At 46.1% G+C, this 22,133-nt stretch overlaps 1 protein-coding gene across 6 annotated transcripts in view; it reads left to right on the top strand.

Moving 5' to 3' along the window:
- Positions 1–22,133, top strand: part of DOT1L (DOT1 like histone lysine methyltransferase) — a 77,254-nt gene that overhangs the window by 7,249 nt on the left and 47,872 nt on the right. For all 6 annotated transcript variants that reach the window (XM_038163542.1, XM_038163548.1, XM_038163544.1 and 3 more), the window contains exons 2-6: positions 10,118–10,161; positions 12,498–12,572; positions 14,791–14,854; positions 17,661–17,889; positions 19,579–19,673. In XM_038163542.1, the coding sequence (XP_038019470.1) occupies positions 10,118–10,161; positions 12,498–12,572; positions 14,791–14,854; positions 17,661–17,889; positions 19,579–19,673 (507 nt within the window). The remainder of the gene's footprint in view (positions 1–10,117; positions 10,162–12,497; positions 12,573–14,790; positions 14,855–17,660; positions 17,890–19,578; positions 19,674–22,133) is intronic.

The raw sequence follows: 22,133 nt of genomic DNA, 5'->3' as shown, positions 1-22,133 counted from the left end.
GACTATTTTTAGAGCATAGGAAGAGGGTGAGTATTTTACAGCAGGAAATGATGGTTTCATAGATAGGAGCAGATCAGTGAATAACGAAAAAGTTCCTGTTCAGAGTATTTTGGTTTGTTTCATTTCACGAGTGAATGAGAGTTTTCTAAAAATTTACACTGAAAGGACTTTGTAGTGTTGGATGAAAAGTCTAAGGATCTACTGAAGACAGATAAATGAAGCATTGGAAAACATTTCTGAACCAAATCCTACAAAAAGTTCTGAATTAAGTTTCTTAGTAAAAATGGAGTTTAATAGTGTTTGTTATTTTCTGTGTACTGTGAAGGCAAATTTCCTGAGGTTTTGCCATTAATGTGTCATTTACTTTTTGGAGCTCAGCAATATTATTAGTATTTGACACTTGTAAAATTCTAACAACTGTGAGCTTTTGAGGCTTCTCATTTATTCCTCAGCTGGATTCCCACTGGGCTGCAGGTGGTTCCCTCTGGTTCCCACATCTGTTGGCAGCAAGACCTGGGAGATCAGGTGCTGGCTCAGGGTGGCCTCTGACCTCTGGAGCTGGGTTTGGAGTCTTTGTGTATCTTGGCTTCCACCCCTGCTCATTACAGCAAACAGTCATTTGAAGTTCTGCAATCTGTGAAGAATGCATTGTAATATTGTAGGGCCATTTATAGGTCTTTAAAATAAAATGGCTTGTGGAAATGGTTGGTGGCTGGAGGTTGATGTCTGCTGTTCAGAACCTCCTTTGGATCACTGCTCTGCTCCACAAGTTGAAGCTTATAAAGGAAGACCTATATATATATATATATATATATATATATATATATATATATATATATACACATACATGCACACATACATATTTTGTACCTAACAAAACTCCATGCCCAGTGAGCTTCAGAAAGAGTACAAAATTTTAATGCTAATTTCTGGTATGTGGAATATTTATGTGTGTTAAGTAGGAGCAGAATTTCTGAGCTGTCCAAGGCTGAGTTATCTGTACAGAATATAAAGTGGTTATTTAAGCTGTTGTCTCTCCAGTTGTCCCTGCAGGAGATGGGGCTCGGGCTGTGCCATGAGCTTCCTCCCTTTCCTTCCCCACTGAGGGTGTGGGAAGACCCTGGGCTTGGGAAGGAGATGGTGGCTGCTTTCAGCACCAACAGTTTTGGGGCTGCGTGTTGATTTCTTGCCTTGGGTTCTGTGTGCAGGGTTGTTTCTGGCAGTGTGGATGATCAGAGGGGTCTGGTGCTCTCCTGTACTGCAGGGGTGGGGTGCCCTGCTAGCACAGCTGTGGCTCCTGGGGAGGTGCAGCTTCACAGCTGGGACATCTGCAGGTGGAAATGACTCTTGTCATCTCTGTTCCCTTGTGCTGAGCTGTTCTCACCCTTGGAGCAGTGTTTGTGAGCTGGGCTGGTTGAAAGGGAACTGAGCCAAACTAAAAGCAAACCTTTGTGGGGTTTCAGGCCTCCCCTGCCTTTGCTGCGTGTGAGCACAGGCACTGCTGGCCCACAGCAAGAGGTGACTTTTGGGGAAGTGGTGGCAGGGCAGGTGGCTGGGTGGGGTTGAACTGGCTGTGAAATGGTGGCAGGGCTGCCTTCCTCTGCTCCAGGGAGTGAAAGCCCAGCAGTTCCCTCTGTCCCAGAACAGGCAGTGCTGGGTTCTTGTGCATGGGCACATGGGATCACCACAGCATCTGCCCCCTGCCTGCAGCTGCCCTGGTGTGGGCGAGGTGTGCCACTGCCTAAATCTCACCTGGGAGGGCAGTGGGACACACCAGTGAATTGCTGTTTTACCAGAATCATTGCATTCCCCTATGTTATGTATTCTAACATAAACATCATTTTAAACTGGCTTTTTGCACAGTGGAATTGCTTCTTTTGTCTGGCTCATCCTGCTGTGCCTGTCCTGTGTGCCTCCAACACTCCTGCAGGCTGATTGCATGTTAATGGATTGACCCAGCCCCTCCTGCTCTACCAGGGGAACCATTCCCTCCTGCATCTGTGCAGTGTCCGTAGCAACAGTTGGGATTGCTGTGTGCAAAGGCAAAACTGTGTGACTGTGCTCGAAGCAGCAGCAGTGAAAGTGTAATCCCTGTTGCAACCATGCTAAATGATTATCCAGAGCAGATTGGATCTTTCTCAATGCCTGTTTCCTTTGTTAGGTTTTTTTTTGGACCTTGGACCAACCTTTTTATTTAAATGTCCTTATGTAGCCGTTAAGGAGGCCATGGTGACCACTATGTTTTCCAGTTGGTTTTGTGTGACAGTAACCTAGAAACTACTGAAACTACCTCAGGCTTGTCTGCCTCCTGCTGTGTGGGAGATGGGCTTCCAAATGCAGTCTTGGGAGCTCTTCCTTCCCTTGTTCTTTCTTCCCTGAAACTGGAGGCAAAGATGGTTACAAGGTGTTCTCTGCAGGAGATCTCTTTTTATACATTCTAATAAAAATGTATTCTTTTGAATGTCCCTATGTTTTCTTGATTAAGGGAATGAGAGTAATTGGGTGGTTCAGGAGAGACTTTTGGTCCTTGTCTCTTGGTAAGAAAGATTGTGCTATGGTTGTTGCTGTGGAAGCTAAAATGGCACCATCTTGTTTTGGGAGAAAATCTGGTAACATTAAACAGAGTCCAGCTATACAATATGGAATACTGCATGGAGCAGGCTTTCCCTTACTCAAGGCTTAACTGGCATTTGAACACGAGGCAAACACCTGAAAATGCAAAGTGGTGGAAGGCAGAGCTGGCAGGACTTGGAGCCTGAGCTCCTCCCTTCGCTGAGCAGCTCCTGGCTGCTGCAGCGGCTGCAAGTGCTTTGGCTTTTCAGAGACTCTCATGACCCTCTTGTGCTCAGGTGTGTTGGCCATGGAGCTGCCCTGGGTAGGGGGACCGTGCTGGTGGGTCTCTCTAGGTGGGTTAAGTGAAATTTAACCCTGTGGGAGGAGGAACACAAACTTGTGACAGGCTGAAATCCCTGGTTTGCGAGGACATCCCTGTGCCGTGCAGAATGCTGGATCTTTCCTGGCTCCCGGGGAAGCTGCAGCTGCAGGGGCTCTTGTTGCCTTTCCTGGTGTCCAGAGAAGCCCTTATCATCCTCCCCAGATGGAAGGAAGCAAGGGGCTTGAAAGAGGCACTTGTCCCACCAGCCTTCTGCAAGATTGATTGGCTTTTCCTAATCCATCTTTTTGATCTCTGCTAACCATCTTGTCTGCAGCTGTAACATCCTCTCCTTTGGATTTATGGACTGCTGCCTGGGGAGAGAGAGCTGCCACTGCAGGCAACCAAGCTGTTGTTTAAACCCAGGGGCTGGTGGGACTGACCTCTTTTGTTTTGCAAGTTAAATGGGTCATGTGGAGATCAGAATTTGGCAAATCCCTATGACTTCTGTTAATCCCTGAGTGGGGTCAGTGTCCAGGATTTGGGAGGAGCTGCTGTTACATTGGAGGCTGGAAGTGTATCCAGACGGGTCATTAAAAGGTGCACAAGGTTGCCATTGAATTATTTGTAACTGGCTTGTTTCAGCTTTGGTTTTCACACATCTGGTAGACAGGGGAGAGCTGTAGGAGATCTGTCCTTCCCGCTCTGCCCCTGCTTGACCACAGCTGCTTTTCACATTTCTGAAGAGCTGCTTTGGTCACCTGGCCTGGTTTTAGGGGAGGAAGCATGGTCTGGTGAGCCAGAAGTGGCTCTGAAAGGGCAAGGGTTGCTTTGCTGCTGGACAGTTTAGTCTGGGCAGCCAAAGCTATGCCCAGAAATGTTCCTGCCTATGAAGAGGAGATAAGGGGTCATAAAAGTCTCTGTATAGTGCTGGGAGAATGAAAGATTGAAGGGGCCTGGGCTATATGTGTGTGTGTATATATATATTTTTTTTTTAAATTTTATTTATTTTTTTTCCACAATAACTTATCCAGGTTTTCAAACCATTTGTTTGGTGCTCAGGTCTGCAGGCTTTTTGGGCTGCCTCTTCACTACCTGTGCTGTGTAGATGATCAGATCTCACAAAGATCCCTCTTTCAGAGAATCATGGAATCCCAGATTTGGGTTGGAAGGGACCTTAAACTCATCCAGTGCCACTCCCTGCCATGGGCAGGGACACCTTCCACTATCCCAGGGTGCTCTGTCTAGGCCCTGTCCAGCCTGGATGAGGCGTAGCTTGGCATATGGGAAAATAAAATTTAGAAAAATATGATGTTCACCCTCAAGCCCCATTTGAGGCTTACCCCTAGGCTAAGCACAGTTTTGTAAGAAGAACTCAAATAAAAAAAGATGTAAATCTGGAAGGGCACTGGGGTGGTGTTTCTTGCCTCCAGGCAGTGCTGGCTGCCCAATTTAACTGAACAAATTCTTTGTGTTTGAGGATGGAAACCAGAACATTGAAAACTGCTGCTTTAGGTTATAGATTCACTTTACACATGGATTGTTGCACTGGGGGTTAACTGTTCTGTACAAACACACCCAGGAGTCTGGGATATGGTACTGGAACACAGAATTAAATCAAAATCTTGCCCTTTAAGTATCTTATGGGATGTTAGTTTGAGGATTTGATGTAACCAAAGCAGCCACACCTGGAGGAGGAGTGTAGGGCTTTGTGTTCAGGAGGAATCACAAACTCTTCCAACAGCTAACTTGTGGCAAAAATGTTGCCAACTCTAATTTGTACCTTACCTTGCTCTTGAAGAGTGTTCTGTAGAAATGTCTGATTGGGCTGTTTTTAGTAGGAATTTGGTGCTTTGTAAAAGAAAGTTGTGCACTCTTAACTGAGCCGTGGCTGGTGCTGCTCGTGTCATGCACACTGTGATCTCTGTGTGCAATGTGTGTCACTGCGGCTGCTTTAGTTTGCTCACCCTGGTGGCAGAGGAAGAGCTGTGGGTGCTGCTGAGTCCTGGAATATCCTGAGCTGGAAGGGACCCCCAGGGATGATCAGCCCAGCCCCTGTCCCTGCACAGGCACCCCAACAACCCCACCCTGAGCCCCCCTGAGAGCTCCTGGAGCTCTGGCAGCCTCAGGGCTGGGACCATTCCCTGGGGAGCCTGGGCAGTGCCCAGCACACTGAGTTCTGGTCATACTGGTGATTTTAAAATTTGATTTAACAAACAAAGAATGTGATTATAGAAAAGGATAATGATTGCTTCAATATACATATTTGGAAAGAGCTTTTGGGCACTGTCTTGTTTGGCTTTCAAATGACGTGTTAGGGCTTCTCATATCTTCAAGATACAAAAGGTCTTTTTTATGAGGAGGTGAAGGGAAAGATCGAACGCTTAAGAATTGCTCTGTGGTCCAGCCTCTGTGGCCTGAAGGGTGACAGGAGTTGGTGTCTGTAGGAGAACTCAGATCTGTGTGTGTGGGACAGGAGCTCTGTGTGCTGGGGGCTCTGGTGTGCTCAGTTAGAGCAGTGGGGCTGTTCCTGGCTCCAAACTCTGCTCAGAGTTGTAGGAATGTGTGGCTGGAGAAACCTGTTGTAAGAATCAGAAGGGTGAAGCTGTTCAGTCCTGCTGCCTGAAACTGTGCTCCACTTTTCCATAGAACTTGTTGGATGCTCTTTGACACGACTTTTGACAAAGTGTCTGCTTTCTTTCTGTTATTTTTTCCAATGAAATATTTTGGCAAAAGCTATCAAACTTTCTCTGGGAACTCACGTTTCAATTTAAAATTCAGCGTTTATGCTGAAGACCAGAACTCTGTGAAAAGTTCAGCTGGAGATGGTTGGCTGCAATAACTCAGTGTGTGTTTAAGTTTGGTTTGTTTAAAACTTGTTGTGAAGAGCTTTGGGCAGTCTCAATAATTACTGCAGACTGCAACTCTTTACTTTAAATACTTTCCACATTAAAGAGATAAGGTTGATTGTGAAAAGCTTCCATTTATGTGGCTCAGAAGATTCCAAGGGCCCCTCAGACAACATAAGTACGGGAACATTGGAAAGTACACCCAGGCTGGGAGCAGCACGTAGTGTGCTCCATCCCCTCCAGTGCAGGGAGGAGGGAAGGAGGGAGAGCAGCCTGGAGCAGGAGGAGGGTGAATGGAGCTGCTCTTTGTGACAGGGAGCACCGTGGTGGCATCATCTCATCTCGTGGCTGGGAACAGAACACAGAGGCTGCTTGAGCCTCGGCCAAAAGGCTCCTGCACACGGGATTCCAGCAGGGATGGAGTGTGTGGGAGGCTCTTCCCCAGGAGCTTCCACTGCCAAAGCCCTGTGGGTGTCAGAATCCAGCATGACACACGAGCACGACCTGCCTGCAACCTGAGTCATGGGCACTGCAGCTGGGAAAAATAATATCAACCCTCTGAACTGAGCCAAAACCCCCAAACTCAGACCCCTGGCTGATGGGGAGAAGCTTCAGGCCAGCTTTGGGGCTGCAGGGGCGGCTGTTGGCTCAGCAGGGTGAGGTTGATCAGCAGAGCAGGAGTCACCATCCATCCTCCCGAGCTGCTGGGTTCAGTGTTCATCATCCCCTGGGGCTCCCAAGGATCTGGGTTAAAGCTGCTGCTCCCAGCTCTGCTGGGTGTCTGCCCTGCACCCCTGCATCTGCTTGGGGTGCTGATGCAGCAGGGTCAGGATTTGGGGGGGGTTCTGTGGAAAATGGATTTGCAGAGAACTTTTGAAGTTTGATAGAAGGTTAATGTAGTATGTATTTGTATGTAAACTTTGAGATGAGAAATGCTGACTTAGAAATGCCATGGGATAGGGCAGACATTGTTAGGAGAGAAATGGAGCTAGAAATAAGTTTTAAAGGATGGCCTTATAAATAAGACTGGATACTTTGGAGAAATAGAACTGTGAAAGATCCATTGTAGTGGCACCCACGAGGGGTAATTTTAGATTGGCTTTAAGGCATTTACAGCATGGTATGACAAAACCTGATAAGTCAAGAAATGTTACTAATAAATTGTAATTAGGAAATAGTTGCTTTCTAATTGTGATGAATCATAACATTTGTATTGTCTCACCCTTCACATGAGACCAAAAATAGAAAAAAAGTTTTTAAAACACCTCTCATTTGTCTCATCTCTGGGTCAGAAAAGAGCATAATCCAATAGTTTCTATCCCATTTGCCTTTTGGTTGCCTCAGACTCCTTGCCAGTGCCATAAGCAGTTGCCTGAACACAGATGTGATGCCTGTTGCTGTTCAACGTCTTTTCTGATTAAATCATACAACCATAATGATGAAATGGGGCTGGAAGTTTCTCTAAGAAAAGGGAAGTTGCTCTGTATTCCCTTCAGATATGTTCCCCCTTCCCTCAATTTTCCGCAGCCAGCTCTGCTTTGAAGAAATGTAGGCAATCCTACTGGATTTTTAAAAAAATATTTTATTTAATTTTTTTGGGTGAGATTTGCTTGAGACCTTGGGAGCTTTTCTGCTCAGCCAAAGTCTGTTAGACAGTGAAGTAAACTTGGGGAGTGTTTCAGCATGGGGGGTTCGGCAGCAGTAGATGTGGAACAGGCTTGGATTTCTTTATTCCTACGTAATGTCACAAACTAAGCTCAAAGGCCCCTTCTGCCTGGAGTTTCCACATGAGGTTGTGCAAAGTCACTTAAATTGGCTGATCTGCAGTTGTAGATGTGAATTGTGACTTATTATTACTAGCTTTTAGATTGAAGTTTTTACTTTTTTAACCCAAGACAGAAGAATCTGTTAATTAAACCAATTTTGTCACTTAGAGGGGTGTTTGCATGAAGATCTGTAGGACAAGGGGTCTCTCATGTGCTCTGCTCTCACTGTAAGTGTCCAACCCCAGCAGTGGGGAACAGAACTTCCTCCCAGGAAATGGTTATGCCAGAATAAGCCTGAATTCACTTTTCTGGTGTAGTGTGCTTGTGTTGATAAAGGAAATTGTGACTCTGCAGGAACACAGTTTACTGGGAGAGCTGGATCAGCCCAGGGGGGCTCTGCTGGGATAATTCTGCATGGAGTGAAACATGAACATTTCTGGGAGATGTTTATGGATGAGCTGCTGTCCTGGGTTATTCTTACACTTGGCAGATAAGAAATGAGAAGAAAGAGAAGTTCTCCTCCCTCCTTGTCCCCTCCTTTCAGTGCAGAGAGAAAAGAGAGCACATTCTCTTTTATTTGTGCACTGAGAGACAGGAGCAGGTTTTAGTTTGGTTGTTTCCTTGGTTTCTAGGCCAACATTTATGAAAAGAATTACCTGACATTCCTGGGAGACTGGATTATGGATGCTGCTGTTTTCTGGAGGGTTTGGGCTGTCCCAGCCCAGGAGACTGAAGGAAGCACAGCCCCAAATCTGTTCTGTGGTGTTTGGGGTGCTGTTTTGGCACCAACAGGTTGTTAAATGTGGCCAGGGCAGTGCTCAGCTCCAGGCTCTGTGTGTTCCAGCCCAAGTGTCCTGGCTACTGTTGTTGGCTGTTCTTCCTTCTCTGTGTTGTAACTGGAATAATTTGGTTTTCTTGGATTAGCCTTCCGTGTGACTTCTAGATTTGGGGTTAACTTTTCGTCATCTGAAAAGAAGAGCTTTTTTTTCTGGTAAAATAGTGTTCTGTCATAGCTTTAGTACAGAATCCCAGACTGGTTTGGGTTGGAAGGCACCTTAAATATAGTTTAGTTCCATCTTCCACTGTCCCAGGCTGCTCCAAGCCCTGTCCAGCCTGGCCTTGGGCACTGCCAGGGATCCAGGGGCAGCCCCAGCTGCTCTGGGCACCCTGGGCCAGGGCCTGCCCACCCTGCCAGGGAACAATTCCTGCCCAAGATCCCATCCAGCCCTGCCCTCTGGCACTGGGAGCCATTCCCTGTGTCCTGTCACTAACTCCCCGTATTAAAATTTCCTCTCCCTTCTGTTTATGAGCCCCATTAAGGCACTGGAAGGATGGCAGACCTCAGAAATTCTTGCCTATTTGTTCTGAGATTTCTAACTTGGCATTGAAAGGGCTGTGTACAAATTTCTTGGCATGAGGACTTCTGCAGACCTGGCTGATCCCAAGTGCATGGAGTGGTTATACAAGGGAAAACGTGTTTCCTCCTGAAAATAGGAAAGCTGAGATAATGATGGAAAACGGCTCCATTTGACTCAGATCATGTCCTTCCATGTCTTGAAAATGAGATAATCCAACCATTTTCTGTTACCAACCATCAGTGGTTTTCTTCTTGCCTTCCCTTCCTTCCCCTGCCCCCAGTCCTCTGCTTTGTTACCTGTCTCTGCCCTTTGCTACAGAATTTCCCCTGGTAACTCTGCAGAAATGACATTTCTGCAGCACAAAGCAAGGGAAATGATTTGAGGGAGCCTTTGCACTTGTATTTCTGGAAGGGCTGTAGATACAAGACTCTTAATTAAAAGGTCAAAGCCACTTGCAGAAACAAATGTCTAAATATAACCCCAGCTTTGTGCAGATGGACTCTGGTAACTAAAGCTGGACACATCAATGTGTATGAGGAACTCCTGTGGCTTCCCTAAAACAGAATGGTGCATATAAATGCAGCTCCAAGAGCTCTTTCTAGCATGAATTTGTAATAATTTGCTAAATCCACTTGTGCTTCTGTTGCTCCTGAGTAAACTCCCAAATGAAATCAGCAAACCTCGGTGTCTCGCCCTGGTGTGGATGTGTAATGCTCAGGTTTGGTGTGTTTTGGCTTTCAGTTCATGAGCAGGGCTGCACATCCAGCCCTTTTGCTGTGTGCTCTGAGGCTGTTTTTCCTGCACTGACATCTGCTCCCACTGTTTATTGGATGCTTTCTTTTGGAAAGCCATTCCCTGTGCAAGCATCTCACTGCCCATCTGGAGCTGGGAGCCTGTGCCAGATGCTGGGCCAAGGGAATCAGCTGTTCATTGGGAACTTGCAGGCAAGTACCTGCTGCATCCCAACAATCCCAGAGGCTTCAGTCCCATAATCCCCAGCCATACACTCCCTGACTGCAGGGAGCGACAGAGAAATTAGTAGAATGGCAATTCCTTCATAACAATCAGAGATACTTGAGAAATTTATTTCCTTAAGCCTTATTTTTCCTTAGAGGGCTCATTTTGATGGCTTTAATGGGTGGAATTCAGACTCCTTTCCCTGTATGTTGGCACCTGTATCCTAAAAACCCCAGTGTGTTTTTAATTTCTGTAAACTCCTGACAAACAGCACCTGATGTGTCTTTTTTTTTTTTGTTTTTTGTTTAATTTCAGGACAAACACCACGATGCTGCTCATGAAATTATTGAGACAATTCGGTAAGTGCTGGGTGCAGCCTGCCTGGGACCCTTCCTGTGCCTCACTGCAGCTCTGGGAAGGGATGGCTGGAGTCAGGGCACACAGGAGGGCAGCAGTTACCATTTAGCAGCTCTGAGTTATTTTTCTAAGCTGAATTTGCTGCAATACAGAGCTCCCTGCCAAAGAGATTTTGTTTTATCTTGCCATATTCCATCCTGTTGTGAACAGAGTTAAAAATGAGTGGTGGTGCTCAGCTTTAATACTTGTGGCAGTTGGTATTTGAGCTGGTTAAGGGAACATCCTTGGCTTGATGTGTTATGTCCTGATCTTGCCTCTGCCCACCCTCTCTGTTTCCCCTTTTGCTGTGATCTTGCAGCATTTGGGTTGTTTGGCAATGATCTCCCTGTAGCATTGCTCCTAATCCTGCTGATAGAGTTGGAGCAGTGTAGGGAAAATGGGAGGATAAAGGTGAAAGACAACTGTGAGGAGCAGGAAGTCAGAGGATTTCCCAACACAGGCTCTCAGGACGTGACTTGCTGTTATTTCAGCAGGATTAGGAGGGCACTTGCCAAAGAACAACTTTTAATAAACGCTACACGAATTCCCCAAACACCTGAGGGATGAGGATGAGTTATCCCCATTACAAAGCTGCTCTTGTTAACTGTTTTAGATCCTCACAGGCTGCCCTTGGCTCAGCTCAGGGCTGTGTCTGCAGCAGGTTTTAGTGCTTGGGTGGTGCAGATACGGGTGAGGGAGGAGGTGTTCTACCTGCTGAACCACCTGAGCTCAAAATCTGGTCACAGATGGCAAAGAAAAAAGTAGCAGTGAGCCTTGTGTGATCCCAGTGTGAGTGTGAGAGAGCCAAGTGCTCGGTAACATCACTCACATGCATGAAATCAGAGCATTTCCCATGGGCTGGGGGGCAGAGGATGTGGAATGAGGCTGGAGCTGAACATTTTTCTCTTAAAGGAGTTTCTTTTTCTATCTACAAAACACTGCCACTGGTGCTGCCAGTTTGCTTGGACTGGTGGAGATAAGATCCTGTGTTTTGGGGCTTTTTGGCATCATTTATCAGTGGGGTGTGGAGAAGGCCCTTTCCAAGGGGATCAGAGGAGGTGGCTGGAGTGGCTGGAGGCAAAGGGAAGCTGCCTTAGGAAGCACTTGGGTCAACAGTTTCACAACTGTTTTCAGCAAGGCTGGAGTGAACTCGGTGTCAGAAGCTCTGGTGCTGCCTTTGCCTTGTGCAAAGTGCCCGTGGTGTTGTGAAAGTGGCAGTGAGAATGCAGGGGAGCCTTTATCTCATCAGGCAGTGGAGTCATGGAATATCCCGAGCTGGAATGGACACAAGGGTCCAGCTGCTGACTGCCTATTCCTGGGATTTAAGAAGTTTGCAGGGAGAGCCCTGGTGCTTTCAGGGGAGATGTGAGATACCAGAGGAGGGCCAGCCATGCATGTCCAAGTTCTGGTTTTCACTGGCATGTGTGTTTATTAACCATGTGTCAATCAGCCAGAAGGAACACAACGGTTGGATCTTCAATATTTTTTTTTCACCATTGTAATGGTGAAGAATGGAGGAAGAAATTCTGTCATTCCTATTGGAATTCATCCTGTGATGTGGGTTTTTCTGATGCTGACAGTGCTTTGCAATTTGATATTTGTGGAGGAAATTTGTGTGCAAAGCTTCCGTGGCTTTTAAATTGCCTTTGAAGGGAATTAATCTTCCTCCATTCCGCAAGTGAAGCTCTCTCCTGTGAGCTGCCATTGTTGGATGCACTGCAAGTGGGCATGTGTTTCCCCTTTCTGATGGCCACAACACACAGGGCTGTGTTAATTCAAAGTATCAAAGGGGTCTTTTATCAAAATAACTTCTAAAAATCTGGTTTGGTTGGGTGCTAAGGTGTAAGAGCAGTTTAGGCACTCCCCAGAGGAGAATATCCTGGCACTGATGGGTTGGTGACAGGGGTTTTGGGCTGCTGTGGGAAATGGCTTCTCCACATTCAGCCTTGTCAAAGCTTCCTGCAGCATCAGAATTCTTTGGAAATGCTGTACTTCTGCATTTTATGTTAGATTAACATCAGACATGCCTTTGAGTATTTTTAGACACGTGAAATGCATTTATCACCTCATTTTGAAGCTTTATGCTCCTGCCAGTGTCTACAGGCATCTTGCTGTTTATTCAGTACAAATGTGAACTGTTGCAGTTTCCCATGATGTCTGCCTTATTCCTAACAATACTGGGAGCTCCCAGGGCTGCTGCAGTATCCTCCCTTCATGTAAAGCAGTCCAAATTGAGACAAACGACCTTATTACACTTAATTGGCAATACCTCTGTTCATTATTTCTTCTCTCCTTCTAGGTGGGTCTGTGAAGAAATCCCAGATCTCAAGCTTGCCATGGAAAACTATGTTTTAATTGACTATGATACAAAAAGGTGAGAGGAATGTTTTTGTTCCAGCAGGAGTTGAGGGTGTAGTGAACCAGTGTGTAACTGGTTATTCTTAGACACTACCAACTGAAGTTTTCTCTCAGAACTGGCTTCAGACTCTGCTGGAGTTATTTTGGTAGGAAATGTGTAACAGCAACATTGGCAAAGGCAGTTGGATTAAGGACATAATTGGAAACTCCATGAGCTCCAGTGCAGCTCTGCTGTACATTGAATTACTCACTGTGAAACAATGATTGGTATCTGCACCCTTGGAGCTGGGCCAGGCTGGGAATCTCAATGGTTCCTGCTCCTGTAGTAGCCAGGAATTCCTGTTCTCAGCAGGCCATGGCAGAGCTGGGTGGCAGAGGGAGCTGCACCTTCCCCTCCTCCCCTTCCTGCTGGCTGGGGGCTGAATTCAAAGGTGAAATTCCCAGGAGTGTTGTGGGCAGTTGGAGGGGTTCTGAGGTGCCTCAGTTCCATGGAGTTCAGAATGAATGTCTCTTTTGGGACATTCCCCTCCTGGCTGGGAGAGGCAGATCCTGACCTGTGGTGTGTCTGTGGAGACTGCTGAGGTTCTGAGCGTGGGCTTGGCTCCACTGACACTGGGAAAAGGGAGGATGCTCAAGCTGCAGTTTACAAAAACCTCCCTGGTTGCCTTCATGGGAAAGACTGAATTTATCCAAGTCCACAGAATGATTAAACTGTTAGAAGAAAGTTTACTGATGAAACTGCATTGCTGTGAGTAGAATCCCAGAATATCCTGAGCTGGATCCCACAGGGATCATCAGTCCCTGCACAGGCACCCCAACAACCCCACCCTGAGCCCCCCTGAGAGCTCCTGGAGCTCTGGCAGCCTTGGGAGCATTCCCTGGGGAGCCTGGGCAGTGCCCAGCAGCCTCGGGGGGAAGAACCTTTCCCAACCTGAACCTCCCCAGCCCTAGGTATTTCTGTCATGATCTGCTTGAGGTATCGCTTCCTCTTCTCTCAGTTTTCAATTGTTTCATTGAATGACTTGTTAGTCCCTGCCTTCCTCCTGGAAGGTTCAAAAGGAGTAATCAAGGTGAAGCATCCCTTGCCATTAAAATCCATTAGTTTGGATTAGTGGATTACTCACAGCAGCTGCATTACTGTATTTCTGTGGTTCTGGCATCCTCACTGGGTGTGTTTCACTGGGAACCATCAATGTGGTTGGCAGCAATGCTGAATAAAAGGGAAACCCCTCTGCTCCCCAGAGTCACCCCCACTATCTTCCTGCAGCTTTTCCAGAAAGTAATGAACTGGAATTCTGGTAATAATTTCAGTCTTTTTCCTTCCTTTGAAAAAAATTGTTGGAAAAATCCCTGGCAGCAGATGGGCTGAGCCAGGGATGTGAAGGGGAAGCAGCAGGTTATGGAAATGCAGACAAACCCCATTGCAGCCTTGCTTTTTCCAGCGTGGAAACAAGCACAGGCAGCTGGGAGAGCTCGTGGGAGTGGTGTCCTGGCCAGTGTAGTGACCCTGAGGATCACAAGAGACTGAAGTGTCCCTTCTGATGTCCCCTGGCCCACCCCCCATCCCTTCCCAGCTTTGGGAATGCCTGTGGTTTAGGGGGTGTCACTCCTGTAATTCCTTGTGTTGTTTTTGCTGCTGCTCTGTGGGTCTGGTTACGTAACCATTGATGTTCCCAGGAATATACTTTCTTTCCTGGCCTGAGATGAATTGATTTAATCCTCTCAGCTTGTGTCATTAGGGCATCTGCCTGGGCTGACCATAATCCCAGGAGCCCATGGAGCAATCCCCAGGCTTTCCTGATGGGTGATGGTTTGGGCTGTGTGCTGGCTCTGTCTGCATTTTCAGTTCCAGGGTGAATTTCTGGAAAAGCATCTGCTTGTCTCAGGACTGATTATTATGGAGAGATGACAGCAAAAAGGAGAAGAATGTACAGAGCTTTTAAATTTCTGTGCAGCTGAAAATATGGAGAAGAGGTTCTGAGAATACAGAACTTTACCAGGAAAAGGGTTGTACTCAAAGTATGACTTAAAATAAAGGAACTAATGTTATTTGTCATGTACTCCTGGTCTACTGGGGATTTTATTTAAAGGAAACAAAGTCTTAAATCTATGTGTGTAATTACATATCCTGAGAGAAGCAAACCCTAAATACCTACTAGCCAAAAAGATGGAAAAGCACAAGGTTTTACCTTCAAACCTGCCTGTTTTGAGCTGCCCCTGTGTTCTCCCCCCAGCTTTGAGAGCATGCAGAGACTGTGTGACAAGTACAACCGAGCCATTGACAGCATCCACCAGTTGGTAAGTATTGAATTTGGCAAACACCTGCCACGGTTTTTGTGTGCCACCTTTGAATTCACAGCAGCAGAAAGTTGACTGACTCACTTCTGCATCATTACTCAGTTCAACATCAGTTAAGTGGGGATAGCAGAGAAAAAAGGAGTGAACAAACCTTTACACCCACCCCAACTCTCTTCAGTGTTGTGCTTTACATTGCCAATTGTTTTTTGCATCTCTTTAAATTCGCCTTTTTTACCTGTGAAATTACCTGTTCATTGAGGTGTGACAAATGGGATGTTCCAGCATGTTCCAGCAATATCCAGCACTTCCAGATTTTGGGGGGCACGAGCTTGGTATTAAACTTATTTTCTTGATCACATCTGGGCAGTCAAGGAGAGAGTATTGGAGGGATAGTCCTACAGAAAGAAAGGGAATTAAACACCACCTTTTGTTCCCAAACTCAGAGCTGCTGCTCTTCCTTGTGCACTTCTGGCACTGTTATTTTGGCACTTGGAAACAGCTGACTTGCCTTTAGGGGGAAGGAAAGGTTTATCTACATTTAACACAGGGCTTTCTCATATAGATTGACTTTTGCACAGGGAAATCTGTGACTTATGGGTACTTAAATAATCCATATGAACTCTCCTGTGTGTTGTGGAAGTGATCCATGGCTTAGGAATTTCCTTGCCACAGTTCAGCTGCTCTGACCTGTGGGATCACTGGCTAAAGTAGAATGTAATCTCTTTTCAGGCCAATTTAATGAGCCTTTTGGTTCCCTTACCCCCAAAAAACGTTGAACTGGAGGAAGCAAAACCTGAACAATGAATAATGTTACTATTCTTCTTAATTTGAAAGCATAGGTGGATTTTTTTCTCTGCTGTGCTTGTGGGAATTATTTGAAATATGCAGTATTATGGCAACAAGCTTTTTTGCTGGGATTTTCTTAATATTTTGGGCCATAAAAACTTGTGTTTATTTGGATTCAGGCACCTTCATGTCTGTGTTGGTTAATAGCTAAATAGTAGCAGCTATTCAGTATTTGCAGTTGCTATCTGAACTGGCAAACCTGATGGGTTTAATTTTTTCCTTCCCATCTGAATCTCACAGAAATGTTTAGGAGGGGTCCTGCAATTGCCCTTTTTTGGTTTGTTTTTATCAAGGGAGAGGTAGACATTTTAAAACTTAAGAACTTTTTTGCTTAGGATGGGTTTTTTTTCTGAAGAAGAAAGGAAGCTTGATTTCCATCTCTTTCCTGCCACTCCCTGTCTGAGTGCATCTGATCCCTCCCATGTGACAGCTCCTGGAGCAAAATTAACCTGTTCTTGTGTTGACAGTCAACATCAGTTTGGAGGGGATAGCAAAGAAAAAAGGAGTGAACAAACCTTTACACCCACCTCAAAGTGCTGTGCTTTACATTGACAATTATTTCTGGCATCTCTTTGAGTTCCCCTTTATCAGCTGTGCACTTCCCTGGTATTGGAGGGATGACAAAGTGCAGAGCATTGCTGCTGTGTAATTTCTGCAGAATCCCAGACTGGTTTGGGTTGGGAGGGACTTTAAAGCCCATCCAGCCCTGCCATGGCAGGGACACCTTCCACTGTCCCAGGCTGCTCCAAGCCCTGTCCAGCCTGGCCTTGGGCACTGCCAGGGATCCAGGGGCAGCCCCAGCTGCTCTGGGCACCCTGTGCCAGGGCCTGCCCACCCTGCCAGGGAACAATTCCTGCCCAAGATCCCATCCAGCCCTGCCCTCTGGCACTGGGAGCCATTCCCTGGGTGCTGTCCCTGCAGGCCTTGTCCCCAGTCCCTCTGCAGCTCTCCTGGAGCCCCTTCAGGCCCTGCCAGGGGCTCTGAGCTCTGCCTGGAGCCTTCTCCTCTGCAGGTGAGCAGCCCCAGCTCTGCCAGCAGAGAAACAAAGCAGATGATTTCAGTCCCCAATTCCTGGTTCCAGCCCTGCTTCCCCAAGGACTGAACACATCTGAACCCATTTCTGCTCTCACTGAAATCAAGGGCACTGCTCAAAGACCTTGGCTTCAAGTCACAGGGCTTGGGATCTGCAAGGGGCTCTGAGCTCTCCCCAGGGCCTTTTCTTGTCCAGGTGAGCACCCCCAGCTCTCCCAGCCTGGCTCCAGGTCCATTCACTGTTGTTGTCCTTAAGCAGCACCTGCAGCCCCAGCTGAGGGCGAGGGGCTGGGAGGGGCCTGTCCCTCATTTCTCAGTGGGTTTGGTGCCAGGTCCTTGTCCCCATGGTGGGTTCACCCCCGTCCCCCTTGTGAGAAACAATTGCTCACTTTAAAAATTTTAAAAAAAGTTTATTAAACCTTGACAAAGATACAACAAAAGGACTATATAAGGAAAAATTTGCAGCACTGGGAACTGCCCTTGTGGATACCACGTGGCTGGTTCATCTTCAAGATGGATGCTCAGTCTTTTATACCCCTGTGGGCTGCATCAGCCAGCCCTGGTCCCTCCCAAAGTCTGTCAGTCAGCTCTTTGCCATTTATCAGTGGAAACTGCTTTCCTGTAACTAGGTTGGAGGTCAGGTGTTGCCATGCTGCACCCCCTAAGCAGCAAGCTTTTCCAATCCCAGCTGCCCCATGCAGGGGACAGATGTGCACACCTTCCACACCTCCTTCTACCTGTCCTAGACAGCCCCGGCTGTCTGATGGTCACAATACAGGGCACGGGGGGAAGGTAACTATGGGGAGAACAGAGGACATCTAAACTGCAATAACATAACTATACACCACTAAAGCTTTTCTTAATAATCACACAATAATTTTGAGAGCCAGCCCTCTCATGATCCACCTCTAACACCCTGTCCCTGCAGTGGAAGGGGACGACGCAGCCCATGAAGCTGAACACGCGTCCCTCCAACGGGCTCCTGAGGCACATCCTGCAGCAGGTCTACAACCACTCGGTCACTGACCCTGAGAAACTCAACAACTACGAGCCCTTCTCCCCCGAGGTCTACGGAGAAACCTCCTTTGACTTGGTGGCCCAAATGATCGATGAGATTAAAATGACAGAGGATGATTTGTTCGTTGACTTGGGCAGTGGTAAGTGAGCAATAATTCATTTTTCTCCCTTGCTTTGCTTTGCTTTCTCTTTTTCTTTATACTTTAAAAAGCCCATATTTGGGAAGCCAACCAGGGTTGGGGCTTGTGTTACAGGATAAGCATATTTTCTAGATAATCCCCAAAGATGCTCCTGCTTTTTATGCCAGGATTAAATGGACCAGACAAACACCCCAGACCTCTTCTCTGGTGGCAGTGAAATACCAGCCTGCATTGCAATAAACCCTTGTTACAAACCCCTTTGTTTGTGTTGGTATTGTTGGATACACTTGTGAAGAAGAAGCAATGTTAAAAATGATGTTTGACCCATCAAGTTGCATTCCTAAGGATTCATCTGTTTTCACTGGATTTGCTTTATGCCCTTCATATCTGAAAATTGGATTTCTTGACCCTTCCCATGTGAAACTCTTGGTGTGGAATCTGAAAATAAAGGGGGTTTTGCCTCTGACTTGTCAACGTGTCAGAACAGCTTTTATAGTTTACTTGAACAGTTGTGAAACCCCACAAAATCTAACCCACATCTGCAACAGAGTCCAGTTTTAAAAGGAAATTGATGTGTCTAGTTGGTGAGGAAACCAGGTATGACTCAAGCACATGGGCAACACTGAGTAAGAAAATGTTCTTTTTCTTGGTAAGTCTGGTTCAGAACAGGAAAGGAGTAATAAGAATTTCCCCTCTTGCTTGACGTGTTCTGAAGTTTTAACACATTTAAACCCAAACAAGTATGGGTGATACAGGACTTCTGGGGAAAAATAGATTAAAAAAACCTATATTTTGAATTTTAAAGTATATTTAAATATTAAACAGGTATATATAAATATTCAATATTTATGTATGTTATACGTAGTAAAACAATAGATTGTAGAATAATTAAATACTAAATAGCATACTATTAAAGGTATAATAATATATTAACATATATGATAAATTTAAAATAGATATAATGTATTATATAGCATATCTATGATATAATATCTTAATAATATAAGTATATATAAATATACATGAGTATATATGGATATATATGAATATATACACATATGTATATACATATGTATATAAATATATATAAAATATAAACAATACATATATAAATAACATATACACAAATTATATATATAAAATATATAAAAATTATATAAAATATATAAATAAATAAAATATAGAAATATATATATAAATATATAAATATAAAATATATGTATAAATAAAATTTATAAATATATACATATAGGCTCTTCAGTGATTTTCTTAGTCCTGCTTCATTTCTCAGTGGGACTGACTGAAATTTCCTGTCAGGGACTGATGCTCAGATGAGACCTTTAGAAAGACATCAGAGCTGAGAAACTCTTTTCCATCTGGAGGGAAACAAAACCTCCACAGATTCTCACAATTGTTTGTCCAGGAAGGTTAAAGAAGATCATATCTGGGAGTGCTGCAGGCTGGGTCCCAGGCCCATGACAGAGACTTTAATCTGCTATCCCAGGAATAAATCAGGTGTTTCTCACTCTGTTCTTGGGGCTGAGCAGTCCCTGGGCAGTGGGAAGCTCAGAGCCCTGCCCAGTCCCCCAGCTCACCTGCTGGTTTTGTGTGCTCTAAAAGCCTCTCTCCCCTGGCAGTGGCTTGTTTCCCTGAACTCTCAGCTCTGGGGTTTTTGTTCCTTCCCTGCAGGTGTGGGGCAGGTGGTGCTTCAAGTGGCTGCAGCCACAAACTGCAAACATCACTACGGAGTGGAGAAAGCTGATATTCCAGCCAAGTACGCCGAGGTGAGCGAGCTGGGGGTGCTGCCTGGGGCAGGGGCTCTGCTGCAGGACAGGCACAGCCCTGCTGGTGTCTGCTTCTCACATCAGCCTGTCCTGGAGATGTGAAATATCCTCCATGCAAGGATGGGCTTGAGGAAAGAAGTGTGTCCAGTCTGGAGTGTTCAGAAGCATCTTTCTGGAGTGATTTCAGGCCTTGAAAGCTCTTCTAACAATAATGCCAGGGTCTGTTCAAAAGGGAGTGCAATGTAAGCTTCACCCAAATACCTGCAGTCACTCCATGCCTGGAATGGCTCTAATGCAGCTCCCAGAGGCCACAGCAAATCCAGGAATTCATTCACCAAACAATTAGTGTTAAGTATTTTAAAGGCCATGTCTCTGCCTGGGGTGGTGATGCCCCTTTTTTCAGTGATTAAACCACCAGAATTCCTCCTGAGGCCTGTGCTGGGTGTCTGCTGTGGAACTGCTTAGGAGGCACCTTAGTGAGGAAAACCATCAAATGGCCTGGAGCTGAAAGAGGGCAGATTTAGATTAGAGATTAGGAAGGAATTCTTGGCTGTGAGGGTGGCACAGGGTGCCCAGAGCAGCTGGGGCTGCCCCTGGATCCCTGGCAGTGCCCAAGGCCAGGCTGGACAGGGTTTGGAGCAGCCTGGGACAGTGGAAGGTGTCCCATGGTAGAGTGTGGAACTAAATGATATTTAAGATCCCTTGCACCCAAACCATTCCATAATTGTTTGATAATGTTTAGTCAGGCTTCTTTAGTAAAGTTTAATATTTATGTTAAGGCTTCTGTAGTGAGGTTTCTTTACATTTCTAATTCTGTGCCAATGGGGCACACACAGATGATGAGGTCAAGGCAGACCTGGGAGGCCACAAGCAAACAGGGATGGTCAGTCATGGCTTACCACAAGAAGTTTGCTTTCTTCAGCAGCCTGAACAGAAACTGATCCATCTGAATTGTCAAAACACAGATTCAGCCTGAGCAGGCTGTAAAGTTATCTCTCCTGGAGGGAGGGAATAAATAAAACTCCTTGATCCTCCTTTTCAGTGATGTGGGCAAAAATGCATAAACACAGTGGTGAGGACCATCAGTCAAGGACCTACAAATCCACTTTGTGTCCCCTGCCAGGACTGAGTGGAAGTTTTTACCTGGAGGGCTCTGCAGTCCCTCTGTGTGAACATCCTGGTTTTGCTTTGGGGCATTTACGAGGGCAGAAATCCCCTCTGTGTTTACCATTAAATTAGAGATCAGCTTTATGAGGAAAAGTTAAATTCTCACTTTCGCTAATGCCCCTTCCTGTCACTGTGAAAACACAAGCTTTGGTGCAAACAGCAAACAAAAGAATGACCCACAAATTCAGAATTAGAGGTAATCACTGCTGGGGTACCTTCATTCTTCCATGAGATTACTGGGTGAACAAAATATTCTGCATTATTTCCCTGGTTAAATCCTGTCAGATTTAACAACCAAGGAGCTGCTGCAGTGTCAGTGTGTGCAGCTGCCTTATGCCTCTGTTAGGGCCCAGTTTTCCTCCAAATATTTGTGGAAGAAGTTGGGTTGAGTTTCCAGTTAAACTGGCTGTGGCACCACATCTGTGGGTACCACGATAATAGATGGATAATAGAATTTGAAAAGCTTCACCTAAAGAGGAAGAATGTTACAGATTTGTTTTAGTGAAGTTGCCTTAATAAATTAAAATGGAACTTCCTACATGAAAGCACTGAGGATTTTTGAGTTATCCTGCTCAGCTTTGGAGTGCCTTTGAGCACAAAACATGCCTGTCCACACACAGAGTTTTGTTGAGCTGTTGAGGGAGCAGCTGCTCAACCATCAGCTTGAGTTGTCAGTGGGATCAGAATTTCTACTGGGCTTCTCATACAGAGCCACAGAGTATTTGGAAGGGACCTCTGGCAGGGTCACCTGGAGCAGGTGACACAGGAATGTGTCTAGGTGGCTTTGGAATATCTCCAGGGAGGGAGATACCTCCAAACTTGGGCCAAATCCTAAAGATCAGCTGGGCCAGGCTGCTGGCAGGGTGGTGTGGGGAAGTGTGAGGCACTGAGCTGCCTGGATATGGAGTTTTGCTCCTTTCTCCCTTCTTTGGACGACAGAAAACAGCAGAGCCCTCCCTGCTCTGCACCCTGGAGTGTTTGGGTGCAGTGTGAAGCACTCCAGTTGCTGTGGGGAGCAGATTTGCTGCACGATTCTCCCTGTTAGCTGCTGGGATGCTCTGCCTGCTGCTTTCTGCCTCCTCAGTGACCCCAGCAGTCCTGGCCTTGTCCTGGTTGTCCCTTTGCTCCCTGGGCTTAGGCTGGGCTCACCCCCCTCCTCCTGGTGGGATTATACACCACAACTTAAGCCTGGGCTATTTTTAGTGCTGAGCAGTGTAAGGGCTTTTCTTAAAACGTGGAACTTCCATGGAAAGGGAGGATGAAAATGCCAGCTTTGCCTTGGCCCTAAGGAAG

This window comes from Motacilla alba, chromosome 28, assembly GCF_015832195.1.
Source record: "Motacilla alba alba isolate MOTALB_02 chromosome 28, Motacilla_alba_V1.0_pri, whole genome shotgun sequence".
Lineage (NCBI taxonomy): Eukaryota > Metazoa > Chordata > Aves > Passeriformes > Motacillidae > Motacilla > Motacilla alba.
Note: the sequence above shows the minus strand (reverse complement) of the source record. Positions and strands in the feature narration are given on the sequence as shown.